A 20,354-nucleotide genomic window follows, 5' to 3' on the forward strand; every position below is an offset into this window, starting at 1 on the left:
TAAAAGCTAAAAATCAACAACCTTGAGTTTCTACTAATCCCTCTTATTCTTCTTGCATCATGACTTAGTCAGACTTTATATTAATATTCAATGACTTTATATTAATATTCAATTTGACATAGGAGAGTTCCAATTATTAGCATGTTGATTTTTCGTATAATAACAATAGAATTTTGAGATGATTTATCAAATACAATTCCACATATAAGATATGTTTCAACGATTTAATGAGAAAGTAAAAGTATTTCTCCGTTTCCAAAAACCCACTTATCAATATGCGAAATGAATTTCTATAAAATAAAATCCAAATAATTAGGAAGTTATTTAAAATGGATTTCTATAAAATAAAATGAAAATAACTAAGAAGATATTTATATTAATAAGAAACCCCACTTAGATATCTCAAATATACAATTATTTTAAGTAAAAACCATACTCACAATACTTTAAGAATGATCTTAACTTACCATAACATCATATACTAGTTATTTAGTGCATTACAAGCATAATAAATAAAATATAAAAAAGAGAATAAAAATGAAAAACTTTTAAATTAATTCACCCTCCTATTTTTTGGTAGGTTATAAATATATTAGGTTTTGTTTTGTTTTCAAAATTCCATATTTTTCTTTACAAAATCAAAATAATTCTATTATTAATATAGTATACTACTCAAGCAAATTGATTCTTTTAACTTTTAAGATTCACTTTTTACATAGCACACCAAGGCAAAGTTATATTACACCTATGTAACATTCCACTAGTCTAGTCAATAGACTAGAAAATTTTTTTTGAAAGAGAAGATTAAAATAAGGACAATAATATCTTACTTCCAATTCCTTTCACTTAATACTTAAATAAACTATTATTTTATTATAATGTAATGTTTTTATTTTGAAAAATAGTTGTAGAATGATTGTTTTTTTAATGTTAAATGAATGAAGTTGATGTTAAGATACAATTGTCATATTAAAAAAACTAATATTTGATGGTGAAATATTAGAGGACAAAGTAGATCACAAGTATTTTTATTATATTTTGTCACAGTAGCAATATCCTCTTCTGCAATTGTTGGAAGCCAAAAAAAAGGTGTAGTTTATCCCTTCATCTCTTTGGTCCATTTTCAACAGTTTCATGCTCACTCCCCCAATGCTCAAATCATCCTTCACTCCCCTTTTCTGGGTGCTAAACCCTAAACCCAAATCTCAAAAACTTCCCTCCCACCTATTCGCCAAAACCTTCTTCACTAACACCACGCCACCTGTTCGACACAATGCCTCTCTCAACCTCCCCACCCTACCACCCGCTTCCTCCGCCTACATCCACCTCCCTTTCTGCCGGAAACGCTGCCACTATTGCGACTTCCCCATCGTAGCTCTCGGCTCCGCCTCAACCCAAACCCACCACGACCCTCGCGTCTCCAACTACATCCACTGGCTCTGCCGGGAAATCACCGCCACCAAAGTGGATCAACCCGCTTCCACCACGCCCCTCCAGACTGTCTACTTTGGCGGTGGGACACCCTCGCTGGTGCCTCCTGCGATGGTTTCATCCATTTTGGAGGCTCTGAGAGTGAAGTTTGGGCTTTGTGAGGACGCGGAAATATCGATGGAGATGGACCCCGGCACCTTTGATGCTGAGAAGATGAGGGGGATGATGGCGTTGGGGGTGAATAGAGTGTCTTTGGGAGTGCAGGCGTTTCAGGAGGAGCTGTTGAGAGCGTGTGGCAGGGCACATGGGGTGCAAGAGGTTCATGAGGCTATTGGTGTTGTGAAGTCGTGTGGGGTTGACAATTGGAGTGTTGATCTCATAGCTTCGTTGCCTCATCAGAGCTGTGAGATGTGGGAGGAAAGTTTAAGGCTCACCATTGAGTCGCAACCTTCTCATGTGTCTGTTTATGACTTGCAAATTGAGCAAGGAACAAAATTTGGACGATTGTAAGTGCCACTTTATTTTTTTCTATGAACACGATTCACACATTATCTCAAATCTGATAACCAAGAACTAATATACTTGTGGGAAGTGACGGTTCTTTTCTGTTGCACTAGCGGCAACAAGGTTTTAAATTGCAGTTGCAATAGCAGCTTTTCATGATCCTTGATATTGTGAGAAATTACGAACAAATGCACTTTACCTTATCTTTTAAAACCTTGAGTGGCATTGATGGCTTTTATTTTCCTTTTATAAAGCATTATAGTGATCTGGAAGTGTTTTTAGGTACTCACCAGGGGAATTTCCGATGCCTTCTGAAGCACAATCGGCTGAGTTCTATAAGATGGCTTCAAGAATGCTTTCTGATGCGAATTACAACCATTATGAAATCAGCAGCTACTGCAAGAGTGGGTACGAGTGCAAACACAACTTTGTCTACTGGAAGAACGAGCCTTTCTATGCTTTTGGCCTTGGCTCTGCCAGTTTTGTTGGTGGGTTGAGGTTTTCAAGACCAAGGAAGGTCAATGATTACATCAATTTTGTGCAGAATCTGGAAAATGGATTAGTAGATATCTCTGGTGGTGATGGTAACACTCATGGCAAGGACACCGCCATGGATGTGGTGATGCTGTCCCTAAGAACTGCACAAGGCCTAGACTTAAAGAGTTTCCAAGAATCATTTGGCAGCTCTGTTGTTTTGTCTTTGCTAGAGGCTTATAAGCCTTATGTTGAGAGTGGGCTTGTGGTTTGCTTGGACGAGCATAGGAGAACCATTATAGTAGATGACCTTAACAATTCTTTTTTGTATAAAACTAACACAGAAAAGAGGGTGGCTTACATAAGGCTAAGTGATCCAGAAGGTTTCCTCTTGTCAAATGAGTTGATAGCCCTTGCTTTTGGGGTTATTGACTCTTGGAAGGATTGCCCTCCATATCAAGAAGCAAAAGCCGCCACTTGAAAGCGTGGGTGTATATTTTAAAGCAACACAAATTATAGGAGTGATGTTATCTAACGATTATTTGTACCTAATTCCTATTTATAAAGAGGAAATATTTCTTTTAAGGCGGGGATGGATATTCAGGTTCAAAAACTAATGATGGGCATCCATACATTCCATTGACAGAGTCACTTGATCTCATAACTAATAACAGTTCATGAAATGAGATCAATTATGATTGACATTCGAATGAATAAACAAATTGTCAAAACCTAGATTACAACGAACTCCAAACACAATTGATACATGAATTTTGCAGAGGATGGATGAAAATCGAGAGGTATATAATTGGTACTCGAGCTAGTAATTTTTGGAAGTAAAGGAGATTGAGATCGATGAGCAATAAAGTTAGACCAATCACCTGTTCATCATATGGAGCAACAGTTTTATTGTTTACTCGTCTTTTGTCCCATATTGGTAAGTTTTTTTTTTTTTTTTTTTTTCACATTGCTATACAAGGTCTTCTTCAGTGTTATCGATATCAAGATAACAAATCATATTGGAGATCCTAAAAATCTTTTATAGAGTTATAATGAAAAACATAATGGATTATGGGTGATTGAATGAAATATAATATATACATATAAATAACTTAAAAAAATACAAAAATAAAAAATACAAAAATAATGAAAGAGACAATCATAACTAAAGATTATATTATGTCTAAAGATTTAAATAACAATAACATTAAATCAAAACATCACAAATTTAAAGTTCAAAACATAAAATAACAACAAAACACAAAAGAAATTGTCTTATGTTTCTAACTATCTGACTCTTCTTCGATTCCAACATAATTGTCTTGGCTTATCCCTCCTCCTCTTCCTCTTCAGAGAAACTTGTCAAAGTTAAGTAATTTTTCAAACTCAAAATCAACTATCATGCAATTCATTTCCAACCCCAATTTTAATCTTGTTTTTCCCCTTCCTTGTTGGGGATAAGGTTGCAGTTGGACCTTTCTTAAAAGCATAGGAAGAGTCAATGACAATACTATCACCACTTGATGGTAACTTTATTTTACTGGTTGTTTGTCTTCTTGTGTAAATTATTGGTTCTCCAACACTTGAAGTTTCATAAACATTTGCCCAATTACGAGTGGCATCATCATAAAAAACCAACTCATTTCCCCCCCTCTTCAATATCATTATCATTATCATCATCTCCTTGTCCCACTAACCACCCATTGCACTCATCAATGTCATTGAGTACAATAAGGTCTATTTCATCCCTAATATTGTATCTTTGAGCAAGTTGTTGGTTATATTTTACGTAAACCAAATCATGCAACATTTTGTGCTCTAGTCTATTCATTTTTTTGGAATGAATCTGCAAGTATAATGTGAATTAATTTATTTCTACATCCTACAAGATAATAATGAAATGAGTCTTGTCATGAAAAATAATTATTACTTACTTGCTCAAATACACTCCAATTGCGCTAATATCCCGATGAACTACATGTCAAACTTAAAATCTTGATTACTAGCTTTTGTAAGTTGGGAGTTGCGTGTCCATAATTCTTCCGTCATTGAGCTATAAAAGTAAAAAAAAGTAACTTAGAATGTATGATATAATTTATATGTTAACGCAATTTAGAAAGCGTTTAACTGTCTCACCTGGGGTTGTGGTCTTCCTTGATTCTTTGGCAAAGTCATCATCAAAGAATCCACCTCCACTCTTATAAAGAGACAACCCAGTTAAATTTTGTTGTTGCACATCTTTACTTGACACCAACCTCTTGATGTAAGCATACAATCATTTGTAACTTCCAAATCATTTTCCATTTTCGGATTATAATAATAGAACTATGAATTCAAAAAGTGACCAGCTGCATGCAAGGGCGATGAAGTTGACATGTTCATCTATTATCAATGATTCTAAATATATCCTTGTACTTACTTTCATGGTTATTGAATGACTTCATTGCTGTTTCTTTGGCTTTCTCCTTGCTTCATATATATAACCCATAGTTGTTTTTCTCTCTCCATCAACCAAATGAAGTACATGAACAAGAGGAGCCATGACTTTGAGAGAAAATACAACATGATTCCAAAACGAAGGCATAAAAACAATTTTTGTAGCTTCTTTCCCATTAGCTTCCTTATGCAACTTGTTCTTACTCCATTCATCTTAAGTGAACATTTTTCTCAAATTTCCCTTTTCTTGATACAACCTTTGTAATGATAAATAAAAGGTAGCAAACCTTGTAACTACATATCTTACCAATTCCTTCTTATTTGTAAATTGTCTCAATAAACTCAAGGAACTATAATGGATATAGATGAAGCCAACAAGACTAACTCCTCTTTGAATAATATTCTTTATCAAATGAATCTTTCGGATGTCCTCAAGCATCAAATTTATACATTGGGCAGCACAAAGAGTCCAATAAAGATTATGTATTTTTGCTTCCAATAATTTACCAGCAGAGACATAATTACTACCATTATCTGTGATAACTTGAACCACATTTTCTTCTCCAATCTCCTCCACAAGGGCATCAAGCATCTCAAAGAGCTTTACTTCTGTCTTCACAAATTTAGAACCATCAATCGACTTGACAAACATTCTCCCTACATAAGAGCTCACAAAAAGTTAGCCAAACATTGTTGCTTCCGATCAGTACATACATTTGACATCATAGAACAACCATGCCTGCTCCATTGCAATTTATGGTCTTTCAACAACTTTTCGGCGTACTCAACTTCCTTGTTGAGGAGTGGAACTCTAATATCATGATAGGTAGGAGCTAGTGAATTAGGTCTATAAGCACCTACAACATCAATCATATCTTAAAAACTCTTCAATCTTACAAGATTGAATGATAAGCCTGCTTGATACCAAAATTGAGCAATATATTAATGAACTGATGCCTTTAAGTTCTTGTTACATGCTTCTTTAATACTAGTTTGCCCGAGTTGTTCTCTCTTTCTCCTCTCTATTGCAACAATTGGAATTCTAAAAAACACATCCATTGGGTTTTTTTTTCCACCAATATTTTTCCCCTATCATTACTAGCGGTGGAAATTTCAACTTCATCTTCACTTTCAATATTATCACAGGTCGCACCATATACAAGATTAACAAAAGAAGAGACTACTTTTTCTTTCAATAATTTCCAAAGTTCTTCTCTCACATTTTTTGGAGTCTTGGTGCAAGCAACAATATTGTCTTTCTTTGCCATCAAATGTTCTTTAGCCCTAGTAACTCCCCCTTTCATAATTTTCCCACAGTAGTTACAAACAGTTGAATTTAAATTTGTTTCATCCAATGGATGACAATGTTTCCAGCCTAAATCACTTACGTGGGATGTTCTGTGAAAAAAAGAAGAAAAACAAATCACTTCAACCGTCGCGGACGGTGACAACTGGCGACAACCATTGGCGACGGTGGTCGGCGACAACAAGCAGTGGTAGCAGGGAGAAATAATCAGATAATGTGTAGTGGCATAGATAAAAAAATGTGTTGTGGATGAAAATAGTTATAATGTTTTAAATGGGCCAAAAATAGGTCCAAAAAGCCTAATTTTAAGTGAGTTTTGATCTTTTAATTAGGGTTTAACAACATGCAGTTGCATACCACACAACACATTCAACATTTAAATTTTAATTAAAATTTTATTAAGTAAAGGTTGAAATGGGCCTTTGGCCCAAACTTTCGGTTTTTAAAAATTAGGTTTAGGTCTTCATGCGTCGCAACTCCTTCTTCTTTATGTTAAACATCATTCAATTTCCCTTTTGGATTGGGTAATCCATAACTCATTTGATAACTCAAAAATAACTTTCGGATTGGGTAATCCATAACTTCTTTGATAACTAAAAAATACTTTATGAATTGGGTAATTCATAAGTCATTTGCTAACTAAAAAATGACTTCCAGATTAGGTTATCCATAAGTCATATTTTAAGTTATAAAATGACTTTCGGATTGGATAATTCATAAGTCCTTTTATAATTTAAAATATTACTACCGAATTACACATTCTGAAAACATGAATTTTGGTTAATTTCCAGATGAAGTATATGTACAAATTCCTAAACTAAAAGTTTTAATTTAAGTGTTACTTGTGTTTCAGATTATATAACTCGAAACTTAGTTAAGGATCCAGATTAACTTTCTGGATTATCTAATATGAAACAAATGTCAGATTGAATAATTTGAAATGTTATTCCAAATCTAAAACTAAGTTTCGTATTACATAATTCAGAACATAATTATATAATCCGTTAATCCGACGGATAAGTCAAAATATAAAATATTAAGGGCACACGTGCAAGGAACCTAAAAACTCATTTGAGAATGACTCTACCACGAACGAACTGCCCCCAACATCTCCCTACCACCGCCACCTCACCTTTTTCACTAAGTAACAAACTATAAAACATTGTCTTCTGTTTTTAACTTTTTACTAAGGTAATTTAGAAATTTTATTGTTTATGGGGTGGCTAAAGAAATGATGTAGCAAGGAGCCTAAAACTATTGCAAAATCACACCATCACACACCATATACTACGATGGCCATTTCAATATACAACTAAGAGAAGAACGCAACAAGCTGAAATACAACACTGTGATAGTGACACCAAAATCATACTCTCGCATCACAAAACTAAGTTCAACCAATTAAAAAAATAAGTGTATATCAAACTAAACCCAAGATAAATTAACTAATATAAATCAAAATTCAACCAAAAAAAAAACTCAAAAGTTAACATATCAAAATTCAATACTATCTTAAATCTAGCAAGATAACCTATTAACTCAATATAAAGAACAACGCAGCATCAAACAACTTAAACTGTGAAAATGGTACAAGCCAATGACAAACTTTTTTCACTTTTTTCAAAAGATAATCCTTAAAACCTTCATACCCACCACCAACCACGATAAATCCACACAATTACAACCAGAACTGCAAGAAAATCTATTTTTAACAAGGTTAATTATACATATACAATCCAAATTTCTTTTTATACCATCATATTACAACTCTTAATATTATTATTTTAATATTTATTTATATCATTTAATTATAAATTTATCATTTATTATATATATTTAGTTTTTAAATCCATCACATCAAATTGTATACAAAATTGTTAACCTATCATTTTCCTTTCAACAATTTTTCCGAACTTTTTCTTCCTCTATTCAACAATTTTACTAGTATTTAATCATTACTATAATTTTAATTATTTAACTATTAAATTAATTAATTTATTTTTCAAAATATAAAAAAATATAAGTATACAGATTCACTCTAATATAAACCAAAATAAACTTATTAATTACTTGTAAGCTCAAAAGAATAAATAAGATAGAGACAGAGCACCAAACAAGTGAAGAAAAATATATTCAAAGATAAAACATTAATTTTCCGTCGAACTAAATAGTATGATTTATGACAATTTTTTTTATTAAAAACATCTTATTGTAAAAAAAAATACCATGTATTTGTCTATGGTTGAAATGAAATGAAACTATTAGGAACATCACACCAAAAATTGAATGCCTTAATCTAAAACCATATATGCAATATACGAATTACTATTTGCGACACAGGGTCTAAGGAAGGGCACACATTGTTGCGGCGTGGGGTTTAGACTTCAGTGTGTGTTCTGAGTAAGATGGGGAAGAAGACGAAGAAACCCGGCAAAGGCAAAGAGAAAACCGAGAAAAAAACCGCAAAAGCCGAAGAGAAGAAAGCTCGCAGGGAAACCAAGAAGCTTTCTCCCGAGGACGATATCGACGCCATTTTGGTACTCTCTCTATTTCCGTTCACCTCACTTTTCCATTCTCAAACCAATTCCTCAAACAAAATTGTATATATTTGCGTCTCTTGAATCGCGCAGTTGAGCATTCAAAAAGAGGAAGCGAAGAAGAAGGACGTTCAGGTCGACGACAACGTTCCCGCGCCTTCTCCTCGCTCCAACTGCTCGGTAACGCCGCTAACTCACTTCTCACTTTTTCACCTCTCACCGTTGCGATTTCCGTTTTGACGCCTTCTTGTGTAGCTCACCGTTAATCCGTTGAAAGAGACCGAGTTGATTCTCTACGGCGGCGAATTCTACAACGGGAACAAGGTTACGAGTTTGAATTCAAACGCAATTGTGCTTATTTGTTGACTGATTGATATGATTTATTAGTGAGTTGTTTCTGTAATGTGAAATCGTGCAGACCTTCGTGTACGGCGATCTATTCCGGTATGACGTGGAGAAGCTGGAATGGAAATTGGTTTCGAGTCCTAATAGTCCTCCTCCGCGCAGTGCTCACCAAGCGGTTGCGTGGAAGAATTATATTTATATTTTTGGTAATTCACCTTACTTTAGTTTTTAATTTAGTTGAATAGTGTCGTGTGATTCACTTAGCCGATGAATTTAGTGGAATTAGAGTTTGATTGGATAATTTTTTTTTTTGAGAAGTATAAATTATTAGGAAAAATAAAATAACTTTTCTCACAAGTTAAAATTAAAAGATGATCTTTTAGAGAAGCTAGTTTTAGCTTTAGATAGTTTTGTCCATAAGTTAGTTTTAGCTTATGAAAAAATTATTTGGTTTTCTTTTCCTAGAAGTACCTATGGTCCAAACAAAATCTAAGATTTTGTTGTTCTTAGTCATTGAATTCACCTGTCTATGCTGGCTGCACACAGAAAATTTGTGTGGTTATGGATTTTTCATTTTTGTTTGTGCTTTAGGTGGTGAGTTTACGTCTCCAAACCAAGAGCGGTTTCATCATTACAAGGTTAAGCTTGCATTACATTGCTTCTGTTATGTGACGAGAATGTGGTTTCTGTGTATTGGATTTGACTATTTGGTGATGTTGTTTTTGGATTTTGATTTGTTTAGGATTTTTGGATGTTGGACCTGAAAACAAATCAGTGGGAGCAGCTTAATTTGAAAGGGTCCCCTAGTCCTCGTTCAGGACATCGAATGGTATGTTCTGGTTTTCTTGAAATAGTGCACTCATTGATTTACTTGTAAGGGTATCAGATTATTGAATCCTTAGTCAAACAGGTTTTTGATATGTTTGTTTCTGACAATGCATGATATTCTGCTCAACTTGAATAATTTCGTACTATTGTCTGGATTGCATTGCAAATGTGAAAAGAGAATTACAACTTATGTGAATATAACACGTTTTCACTTCTGTTAGAACATCAAAATTAAATGATTCGCATTACTGCTTGATTTGGTTAATGTAGTAGTATAGTATTCCCATTTTTAGAGTATACAGCCATGTCAGAAATTAATCCACGAGCAATTTTTTAACTTGTTGCTTAAGCTGATTTGATTACATCCTTGTTGAAGTAGCAATAACCCAATAAATAGTGCAAGATTCTGCTATTGGGAATACAGAAGTTTCTTTTGTGCTGTTTGCTCTTTAAACAGCTGCAAGGTTGGATTACTAGCATATCACAATTCTTGTTAGACTGACCCCATCTAATGATGACAAAATACGTATTGAATGATTATTACAGAGAAACCTTGGCATTTCTCCCTTCCTCCTTTTTCATTTTGAACTTTCTTAGTTTTTTACAGAGAAATGCATGACATGTCCAGTCCAACTTATTTGTGCTTGTGTGGAATTTTCTTGTTGTTGCTACGTTTAGGAACCTGTTTGTGATATCAGAGTTATGAATCTTTATTTTAGTAGTTAATCACACGTGCCCCCCCTCCTCCAATATCATGTGGCATTCATATTAATCCAGTTTCATCATGTATTTGTTTATTGTAATGCCTTGTGTCAAATTATTTTGGTTAATTTTCAGATATTGTACAAGCACAAGATTATTCTTTTTGGTGGCTTCTATGACACTCTCCGAGAAGTGAGGTTGTTAATGCTTCTTACTTTTCTTATTGTACGGATTTGTGTTAATTATATGTATGTGATTTCCTTTCTCATTGAAAAAATAAAGAACTTGGCAGCAGACGAAAGGCTTGTTGTAGCTAATAGTTGAATTAAAGTGCTTTGGTTTTGAAAAGTGAGTTCTAATATATTATTCGTGATTCAACATAAATCTAATTAAGTCTACAGGTAATTGAAGCAGGGAAGAAGCCAAATTTGAGCTTCTAATGAACTCAAGTTATATGATTTCTTCATATGTTTTCTCTGCTTGAAAATGTATATAACATGGCAACATGAATCTCTTTGTTACATAATTTTTGTTTTAAGGGAAAGGAATTACTTTTCACGTTTGCTTGCATGTGTATGACTGTTGATGTACAACACTTGAGACTCATGTGAGTTTTCTTTTGTTTTGATACCACTTGAGACTCATGTGGTTATGTTTGGTCAGTGGTGATTGATCTTTAAAGTTGTTAAACTATACGAAAGAGAGAGACCTGGAGCTGAAAGCGTGCACTTATGTATGAGACTATACAAATGTTTTATTTGTACTGAGAAGAAGGAATCAAAACAATAAATAGAGGAGATTTGGTGTCATCTAATAATAAAGATATGATATTGAAATAAATAAAAATGTTTCTAATAATACATATAATCTAAATATTCTTCATTATACAATATTTGCTCCTTATTTCTATACTTACAACATAAGTTAATGTAACAAGCATGACATTAATAAGGTTCAAGATGGTAATTCAACTTGTAACCCCCATGTACACATGAAGCAAGTAGAAACAAGGAAGGTGTAAGTCATCATTTTTGTTAGAGATTCTGTTAGAGGATATGTTTAAAAGGTAAGTAAACATTTCTTTGCTAGGTTTTAAGACGTTTTAATTAATTATGCAGGTACTACAATGATCTATTTGTATTTGACCTTGATCAGTTCAAGGTAAATATGTCTAAATACCTGGCTTATCCTGTTAAAATGCTGTTTACTGTTCAAGTTCAGCACCAAAACATCAGGCTGTTTCATTTTATGTTTTCTTGTTCAGGAATTTCGATTAATGACAATGTGATTTTGTGCTTTAGTGGCAAGAAATAAAGCCTAAACCTGGAGCAATGTGGCCAACTGCACGTAGTGGTTTTCAATTGTTTGTTTACCAAGATGATGTGAGTAAAATACTGATCTCTCTTACATGAAGCTAATAATTTTCGTTTTTAAGTACTTGTATTGTATTTGTTAGAACTGGTATCAAAAAGGCTAGATTGAATTTCATTGTGTGAAAATAGGGAAAATCTCCCTAGAAAACAATACACTGCTCCATATATTTTGATTTGAGAGACCTAGATCAGCTCCTTATATGCAACTCTATGTTCACCAGAAGTCCCTAGTCTGAAGATCTTAAAGGGCCTGCACTTCCCAAAGCCCAAAGGCTCTAATTCTCTTAATTTTGGCAAGAGATCTCTCTCTCTCTCCACCTTCACTCATTTATAGGCAACTTCCCTTGTTTCTTTAACCGGCTATCTAACTATATAATGTTTAACTAACTAATATCTATCATTATGCTCTTCACTATAGTAAAGTTTTCCCTGATCTGCTGTTTCATAATTGTGATTGATTTGTGTGGCTCTTCTACCTAGTAGTTTTGAAGTTTAGACTGTTTTCTTCTTTACAGAGTTCTTTTCACGTTGCAGATATTTTTGTATGGTGGCTATTCAAAAGAAGTTTCATCTGATAAGAGCAACTCTGAGAAAGGAATTGTTCATTCAGATATGTGGTCACTCGATCCTAAGACTTGGGAATGGAACAAGGTAGTGCTTTGGGGTTAAGTTTAATATCGAGTAAATTTGTATATTCCTTTTCTTAGGCAAGTTTGAGCTTTTTGTGTATCTTACTTTCCCATGCCCACTAACTAAAATTACTTTAGTCAGCATTCAATAGAAGCACAAACTTCTTTGTTTATGCTTCAATTTGACTATGTAATATTTGTCTCTCATATTTGCATCTCCCTCTCTTCCCTCCATAGACTCACACACCCTCGACACTTAGGACAAATCATTTTATTATCTTTTTATATAACTAATTTTGTTTTCATCTTTTCTCCCTTCTTTTCAGGTGAAGAAAAGTGGAATGCCTCCTGGACCACGTGCTGGGTTTTCAATGTCTGTTCATAAGAGGAGGGCTCTGCTATTTGGTGGCGTTGTGGATATAGAAGTTGAAGGTTATCTTTTTGTTTTATGGATATTATTTTTGCAATTTCTGACAGCTTATATTTTTAAAGCAAGTGATTAGGAAGTAATCCTCTTTGGCATAATGTTTGTAAACAATTCATTAGATCAGACAGTCTGCTCAAATTCCGTTTAGAGGAGGTATATTTTGTTGTTTATGCTTGCTTTAAGGTCAGTATCATAATTGCGTCAACACTGTGCAGGTGATGTAATGATGAGCTTGTTTTTGAATGAACTTTACGGGTTTCAGTTAGACACCAATCGCTGGTGAGTCCCACATTCTGTTGGTACCTAATATGTTATATTCTAAAGTTGCCATTTCTGAACTGAATTCTTTCGTTGGGTCTTGAGTCTAAGTCATTGTAATTTTGCATTTTACTCATAAGTGTGCTACTGCCGTCGTATCTAATGTTTCCTAATTATATTATTTAATCTTGTTTGGGTGATAGGTATCCTCTGGAGTTAAGAAAGGAAAAGTCCACAAAAGATAAGGTAGATTGATTGGATGTCATGCATATATACATCTGATCTCAAGACAATTGCTCCACATTTTCTAACTCATTCTGTGGACTGTTCTGCATGTTACTTTGTTTCTTAATTAAATGGGTTTTGCAGTTAAAAAAAATTGAACAAAATTGTCCTGATGATGTCAACAAGAAGATAAATCCAGCATGTACAGCAAGAGAAGAAACTGTGGAGTCAGAGGATGAAGAAAGCAACATTGATGATATATCCAAAAATATAGCTTCAAACATGTCTATTGTTGATGGTGAAAAAATTACGAACTCTGATGGAAAGCCCAAGGAATCTGGTGCTCAATTAGACCTTCAAAGTTCTTTGCCTGAGGTTATCATTTTGGACGAACAATCTTATGACTACTTCCATTTTTTACCCAGTTATTTATTAATGAGATTTTTCCTCCAAATTTTCTAGGCAGTGAAGCCATGTGGACGTATTAATGCTTGCATGGCCGTTGGAAGAGACACATTATATGTATATGGTGGAATGATGGAGATTAAAGATAAAGAAATCACTCTTGACGATTTGTATTCTTTGAACCTTAGCAAACTTGATGAATGGAAGTGCATTATACCGGTCTGTTATTTTTTCTTAACTACCTTTTTACCAATACATGCATATGTTCTATACCATAGTTGTGAATTTAAGATACCTCTATTTTCAAATATGTTATACAGTTTATATAATTCATACTAAATGCATATAAATACTAAAAAAAGTTCAAAGATATTTGACATGTTCAGAACTTCTAAAAAAAAATTATAGGTCTTAGCTCTTAACCAAACAATGGAGTAAATAGTAAGGAAGCATACCATGTCTAACTAAAGAGATAGAGACTAAAGGAATTGAGTTTGGATCTTTGGGAGATAGAGGACTTAAAGACATCGGAGACTTAGACCACAGTGACAATTAACAGAGAACATTGACAGATGGAGCAAAGAGATGAAAATAGAAAAAAGTCTCATTGGAGACAAAAAGATAGAAAATGGTTTTACAATAAAACTGAGATTATTGATAATATGAGAACAGTATTACAAGAAAGAAAAAACTAAAGGAAGAGAAAAAAAAAAAAGTAAAAATACTGCTAGACAGGTTGCTGGAGAGAGGGTCGCACAATGGTTTCTTTCTACAAGGGTCATAGGGTGGTCGCAGGGTTGGAGAGGAGACAAGTGAGGCATGATATGATAGTCATGAACTTAGGAAGGGTTTTCTTCTAGCTGAAACCCTTTTTTTAAAATTTACCTTTCATAAAAGGGCCCTGTAACATTAATATTGGAGTTAATTCTCAGGATTTTTGGACACCCTCAGTGTAGTGGTGCAGTGACACGGTGAATCTCGTTATTATGGCCACTGACACTGCTACAGCAAAGTGCAACACTATGGCAGTGCAAATAGTGGTCAGGGGCCGCTATAGCATGCTATATACCATAGATTCAAAGTAATTATAATTTATATTATATTATACCTGTAGGAAACCAAATGCACCCAAGTCTCTTTCATAATTATACATTTTCTGTTCTTACGACTAAATATCAAATTGTTCTATTTTAGGAGCTCTGTCTGTCTTTTTCTCTGTTAATAAATGGTTAAGCAAAAAATAATCTGAGTTGTTGACTGATACAAGTCTGCTACTGCAAAATTGGTGAATGTTTGTACCTTACCCAGTTCCAAAGGTCCAGGACACCTCATTACTCACAACACTAAGTATTATTAGAAAAGTCACAACTAAATATGTGCTACTGATTAGATCTATCAGATTATAATGATTTTTTACAAAGTAATATCTTATGATCTTAATTTTTATTTTTACTGTCTCAATATCTTAAAATGAGATTTAACCACTGAAGGAAGAAATGCCTTTCTGGTTTTTCTCCTAAAATAATTTGGGAATATATATATCAGGGTTTAATTTCAAATTATAATGTGGTGAACTGGGTGACTTATCTTCTGATTTCAATGTACAAAAGGTCTCTGAATATGAGTTGTGCTGAATTGTTGATGCTGTTAATATAGTTTTTTTTATTCAGCTTATTTAATCTAAGTATTTATTGTGATTCTAATTTCCTGATTAAAATACACGCATATTTGCTTTATTTGCCATAATCGGACTTGGAGTTTCTTCAACCCAGGCTTCAGAATCTGAATGGGTGGAAGCTTCAGAAGATGATGAAGAAGATGAAGATGGTGATGAGGATGAATCCGATGGGGATAGTTCAACTGATGAGGATGATGATGAGGAAGAGGAGGAGGAAGAGGTGCACATTCTAACTGTGTAATTCAAGCAAGAAAAAAAATGAATGAATTATTCCCTCTCCTATTTTTATTGTCATGTCACATACTGAAAACCTAGTCAAAACCCTTGTTTTTAGAAAAATAAACAAGGGTACAATCAGCCCCAAAACAGTGTTAGGTCCTGTTGCATTATGTTTAGATTACATAAAAAGGGGGACACTAATTTATTTGGTTTAAGCTGAAATTAAGGGCTAAAATTAAGGTTCAAATGGCCGGCACCAAATTGAATCTTCCGTGCAACTTCACCAAATGAAGGGTTCTTCCCCTTTTCTCAATATTTAAGGTTGAAATCTAATAAAGAAGGATAAAACTGGCATTTGACCACACAACATCCACGAGCCAACATCATTTGTTAATGAATATATAATAAGTGTGATAGCATTTTGAGATAGCTGTAATAATTTTATAAATTAAAAAAATATTTTAGGTTTTCTATTAAATGGGACATCTGTGTACAGGAGGTGAAATAATTTATTAAATCTAACACCAACAGAAAAAAGGGGAGAAAACAACATAATATACTATTGTTTTGGAATTGTGCCTCTATTATACTTTGCTTTCATTATTTCAATTCGTTAGTGAGTTGTTGATTTTTCTCTCTTTTTCTGGATATTTTGAAGCATTTACTCCCACTTTTCTTGTTAAGATTTGTAATGGTAACAAAATGGGTTCTCTCTTAGATACTTTGTTTTTTGCTGCATGGTACCGTATCTTTAACAGCTTACAGTGAATAATATTTTGATGGACAAAAAATAAACTTGTTGAACCAGTAACTTGTGAAATCATATTTGCTCTTGCCAAAATTGTAATTCGTTATAGACATTAAGCATTTCTAAGGTACTTTCCTTAAAACATGAAATTGCTATTCCCTCAGATATATTCAAACACATGAAATAAAGTTTTCATGACCAGAGTTTATTTTTCTCCAAAATAAGGTTTCCTACATCATTAATTTGGCTTCACCTTTTGATCACTACCAGGCTCATAATGCATCAGTTCAGGTGGGAGATGCTGTTGCTCTAATCAAAGGTGTGGGAAAGAATCTCCGGAGGAAAGAAAGGAGGTCACGGATAGAGCAGATTAGAGCCAGTCTTGGCTTGTCTGATTCACAGAGAACACCAATGGTAATGTATTGTTAGTTTTTAAATACCTTTGAGACTGTTGACTACACCTTGAAACAAGTGTATACTCAACACACTGGGCTTTGATTGTATTATATATGTGGTTTTGTTTGTGCCTTTGAAATCATCACTGGCCTTTCAATTAGTATTTTTCTTCACCCCTCATCTTTCTCAATTGATTTCTTTATGTTACAGCCAGGAGAATCCTTGAGGGATTTCTACAAGCGTACAAATATGTATTGGCAAATGGCAGCCCATGAACATACTCAACACACTGGAAAAGTAGGTTTTCTCTTTTCTTTCTTTAGTTATATTATTCTCTTATAACTTCACTTGTAGATTATTTGATCTTTAGTAATTTGATTTTTGTTGTGCTAGACATTACAAATTGATATAAACAAGCAAAGGAAATGAACAATTTTATTGAGTGCATGAAAATAAGGAAAGATTTCTTCTTTGAATTTCCCCTTTAATACGAACTTTCCAATTCTCTAAAGGAATATTCCGCTCTTACTCCCCCTATTTATCTAGCCGATCTCACTCTTCCCTTCTCTTCTGTCCGAACAACTTGTTCTCCCTTTCCCATATTTATTTTGTTTCTAACTATCTTATGTCTGGATATCAGTAGTTCAGGAGGAATAAAAGAAACTCCTGCTGGTTTTTCTGTTTAACTCAACTATCCAACTCCTTGTTCAAAAACCATAAATTTTGGTCTGATCTGCTTACCAATAGTATTTGATTTAATTTTTCTTTTTTTTCTTCTTATTTTGGATGTTCATGCATTTGTTCACATGATTATGTGGCAATATGCGTCTGTTTACTGTCATACTTTTCATTTTTTACACATCTTATCAATCCTTAATTGTACAATTATGTGGTGATGTGTCAGAAAAAAGGTTAAAAAAAGCATAACATCATTTTGTTACTAATTTTTGCAAAATGAAGCGATTTCACTTTTTTAAAAGCCTTTTTTCCCATAACACAATTGCGCACCATTAGACATTTAAAGGGTTGGTAAAATGTGCAAAAATTGATAAATGACAGTAAAATACATGTATAAAAAAACTTGGATGTAAAACCCACAAAATGATGCTAGTTGATTGGTACAATTTCGTTGGAAAAGAACATTATTTTGGACACGAGGATTTGCCTAGAGTTTCCAGGCATTTGTTTAGCTCATTCATTTGCACTTAGTACCAGCAATCCATTTGTGCATGCTGGACAAAATCCATTCTATTACTTTTTGATTTTTGGTGGTTTTACTTTCTTGGTTTGCATTATTGTAACAGATTTTGCATGATAAGAATTTTAATAATACTTTTAATTTGGAACGTATTTCATAATTTGGTCAATTCATTATGTGGCCAGATTTTGTGAGACGAAATGTAAATGAGTTGTACCCAACTTCCAACTGTTTCACTTTTTTTTGTACCATGAAACTGCAGTGTAAATTATGTTTGAAATTTGCACTGCTTCATTTTTACTTATTGAACGAGATACCCTAAAATTGTCTTTTGCCAGTTTGAAATGAACGGGAGTATAATTATTTTGATATTCATCTAGCTCTAATTTAAGCTCCTTCCGCTACCCCTTTTCTTTTTTTCATATATACAAACAAATGCATGTGTTCATATAGTTACATACTGATGAATGCCTCATGTCTTTGTGGTAAAATTCTGCTCGGTCATAGGAACTCCGCAAGGATGGTTTTGATCTTGCCGAAGCACGGTACAGGGAGCTCAAACCTATTCTTGATGAGGTAATCTTTTGTTACACACGCACCTACCCTCATTTGTAGAGTATTTCTTGAAATTTGCCCCTAAAAAAATGCCATTTTTCTTTGAACTGAGTTTCAAGTTATTTTCTTTGGACACTGCAGTTGGCTCTCTTAGAAGATGAGCAGAAAGCTGAGGAGGCTGAAGGGCCAGAAACTAGTGCAAAGAAAAGAGGCAAGAAGAAAACTAGAAATTGATAATCGATTTAGCCCGCGAGATTTGGGTGTCATCGAGAATGTAATATGCAATTTTGATAGTTTGGTGTCATTATCTCAGAAGATTGCCCACATAATGGGTAGCATGGTCACGTTACATGTAATCAATCAGTAACATTCAGTCAGTTACACCACGAATTCCCTCTCCGAAGCGGAGTAAGGAATTCGCAATGGAAAAGAGAACAGTAGTTTTCATGGCACCGAATTTATTTATGCCAGTGCATTTGAAATTTCTCAAGTTACTTAATGGCATTTAAAATACCTGATACTTTACTCTTGTTCACCCCCTGTATCTCCAATATATCTTACTTTTCTAGGCTTGAAATCGAGATCCATTACTAGCTGTTGTTCGTTTCTGTGTCCATCATCAAATCATGATTGTATTGAACCTTAGATTGATTAAAACTTAATTTGGTGATAAAAAGTTGATTGGGTGCCTTTATCGACGCTCTAAAATGCATATTGAAAGTTTGAGTATACACCAAGTTATCGCCGCTCATTAAATATTTCAAAGTAATAGTTGCTTTAGGAAACAAAAGATACGTGCTATTTGATGAAAGTAAAGCAAGTCTAATTTTTTTAGTTCAATTGAATGCAATTATTTATTATAATAAACTAATTATATTTAACATTTTTAATATACACACACTAAACGATACCCCTTCTGACAATTACTTTCTAATGTAAATAATTTCCTTATAACTTCACTCTTAATATAAAATTTTGAAGCTACTAATATTTTCAAACAGAGATTTATTAAAATGTTGGTTCAAATTGCACAACCTAACCATGCCACTTGCTTCTATTTATGTGAATAGTAATAGCATGTGCAGTATGAAGAGGAAGAAAACTAAGGACGTAAAAAGAAGAGCCTAACAAAACATTGCTTTCTGCTACATAACTGTATTATTTCTTATTCATATTCTTTGTTTCAAGTAGTGCCAAATTAAAAGGTGTTTTGAAAAATTCCTTGGCAACCATATCTTAAAAGAAGAACCCACCGCAGTCTCTACACTCTCCAAGGGTCAAAAACCATACACACATTATATTAAGAACCAATATATGTAAAAGTATAAAGTATGAATACAATCTCTTTGCGCATGCAAGGATTATAATTTTATATCACACCTTTTCAACTTCAAAGCTGCCTTAAGATGAAATTCCAAAAAGGGTATTTTTGGTATGTGCTCCACGCGTGGCTATGTTCTGCCTCTCTCTTAGTACCCAGAAGACACACCCCAAGTTGGAACAAAATTAAACCCAAAAATTAGGCTACACACTCTTTTAAGTCCAAACTTTAGCTCCTGAACTGGAATCTCACAAGTAACGATAAAGAAGGATGCTCCTACCCTTTCCACATAAAATATAACTTTTTTTTATTAAAATCAGTGTTTCAGAGATTAATAAACAGATTATTATTAAAAGTTA

At 33.8% G+C, this 20,354-nt stretch overlaps 2 protein-coding genes across 2 annotated transcripts; both read left to right on the plus strand.

Annotated features, from left to right (window-relative positions):
* The first annotated feature begins 1,030 nt into the window (after positions 1–1,030).
* Positions 1,031–2,994, plus strand: LOC137822521 (uncharacterized). Its single transcript, XM_068627418.1, has 2 exons — positions 1,031–1,937; positions 2,218–2,994. The coding sequence occupies exons 1-2, from the start codon at positions 1,135–1,137 to the stop codon at positions 2,888–2,890; spliced, it is 1,476 nt and encodes a 491-aa protein (XP_068483519.1). The 5' UTR covers positions 1,031–1,134; the 3' UTR covers positions 2,891–2,994.
* A 5,391-nt stretch (positions 2,995–8,385) lies between these two features.
* Positions 8,386–19,209, plus strand: LOC137820416 (uncharacterized). The gene is made up of 20 exons (XM_068624499.1): positions 8,386–8,688; positions 8,782–8,868; positions 8,944–9,012; positions 9,107–9,239; positions 9,625–9,671; positions 9,776–9,862; positions 10,699–10,760; positions 11,682–11,724; positions 11,865–11,945; positions 12,471–12,587; positions 12,892–12,997; positions 13,208–13,271; positions 13,454–13,496; positions 13,620–13,850; positions 13,938–14,099; positions 15,653–15,778; positions 16,796–16,939; positions 17,132–17,218; positions 18,627–18,695; positions 18,816–19,209. Exons 1-20 carry the CDS (start codon positions 8,557–8,559, stop codon positions 18,906–18,908), a joined length of 1,983 nt encoding a protein of 660 aa, XP_068480600.1. The 5' UTR covers positions 8,386–8,556; the 3' UTR covers positions 18,909–19,209.
* The last annotated feature ends 1,145 nt before the right edge of the window (positions 19,210–20,354 follow it).

Source organism: Phaseolus vulgaris, chromosome 9 (genome assembly GCF_000499845.2).
Source record: "Phaseolus vulgaris cultivar G19833 chromosome 9, P. vulgaris v2.0, whole genome shotgun sequence".
Taxonomy (NCBI): Eukaryota; Viridiplantae; Streptophyta; class Magnoliopsida; order Fabales; family Fabaceae; genus Phaseolus; species Phaseolus vulgaris.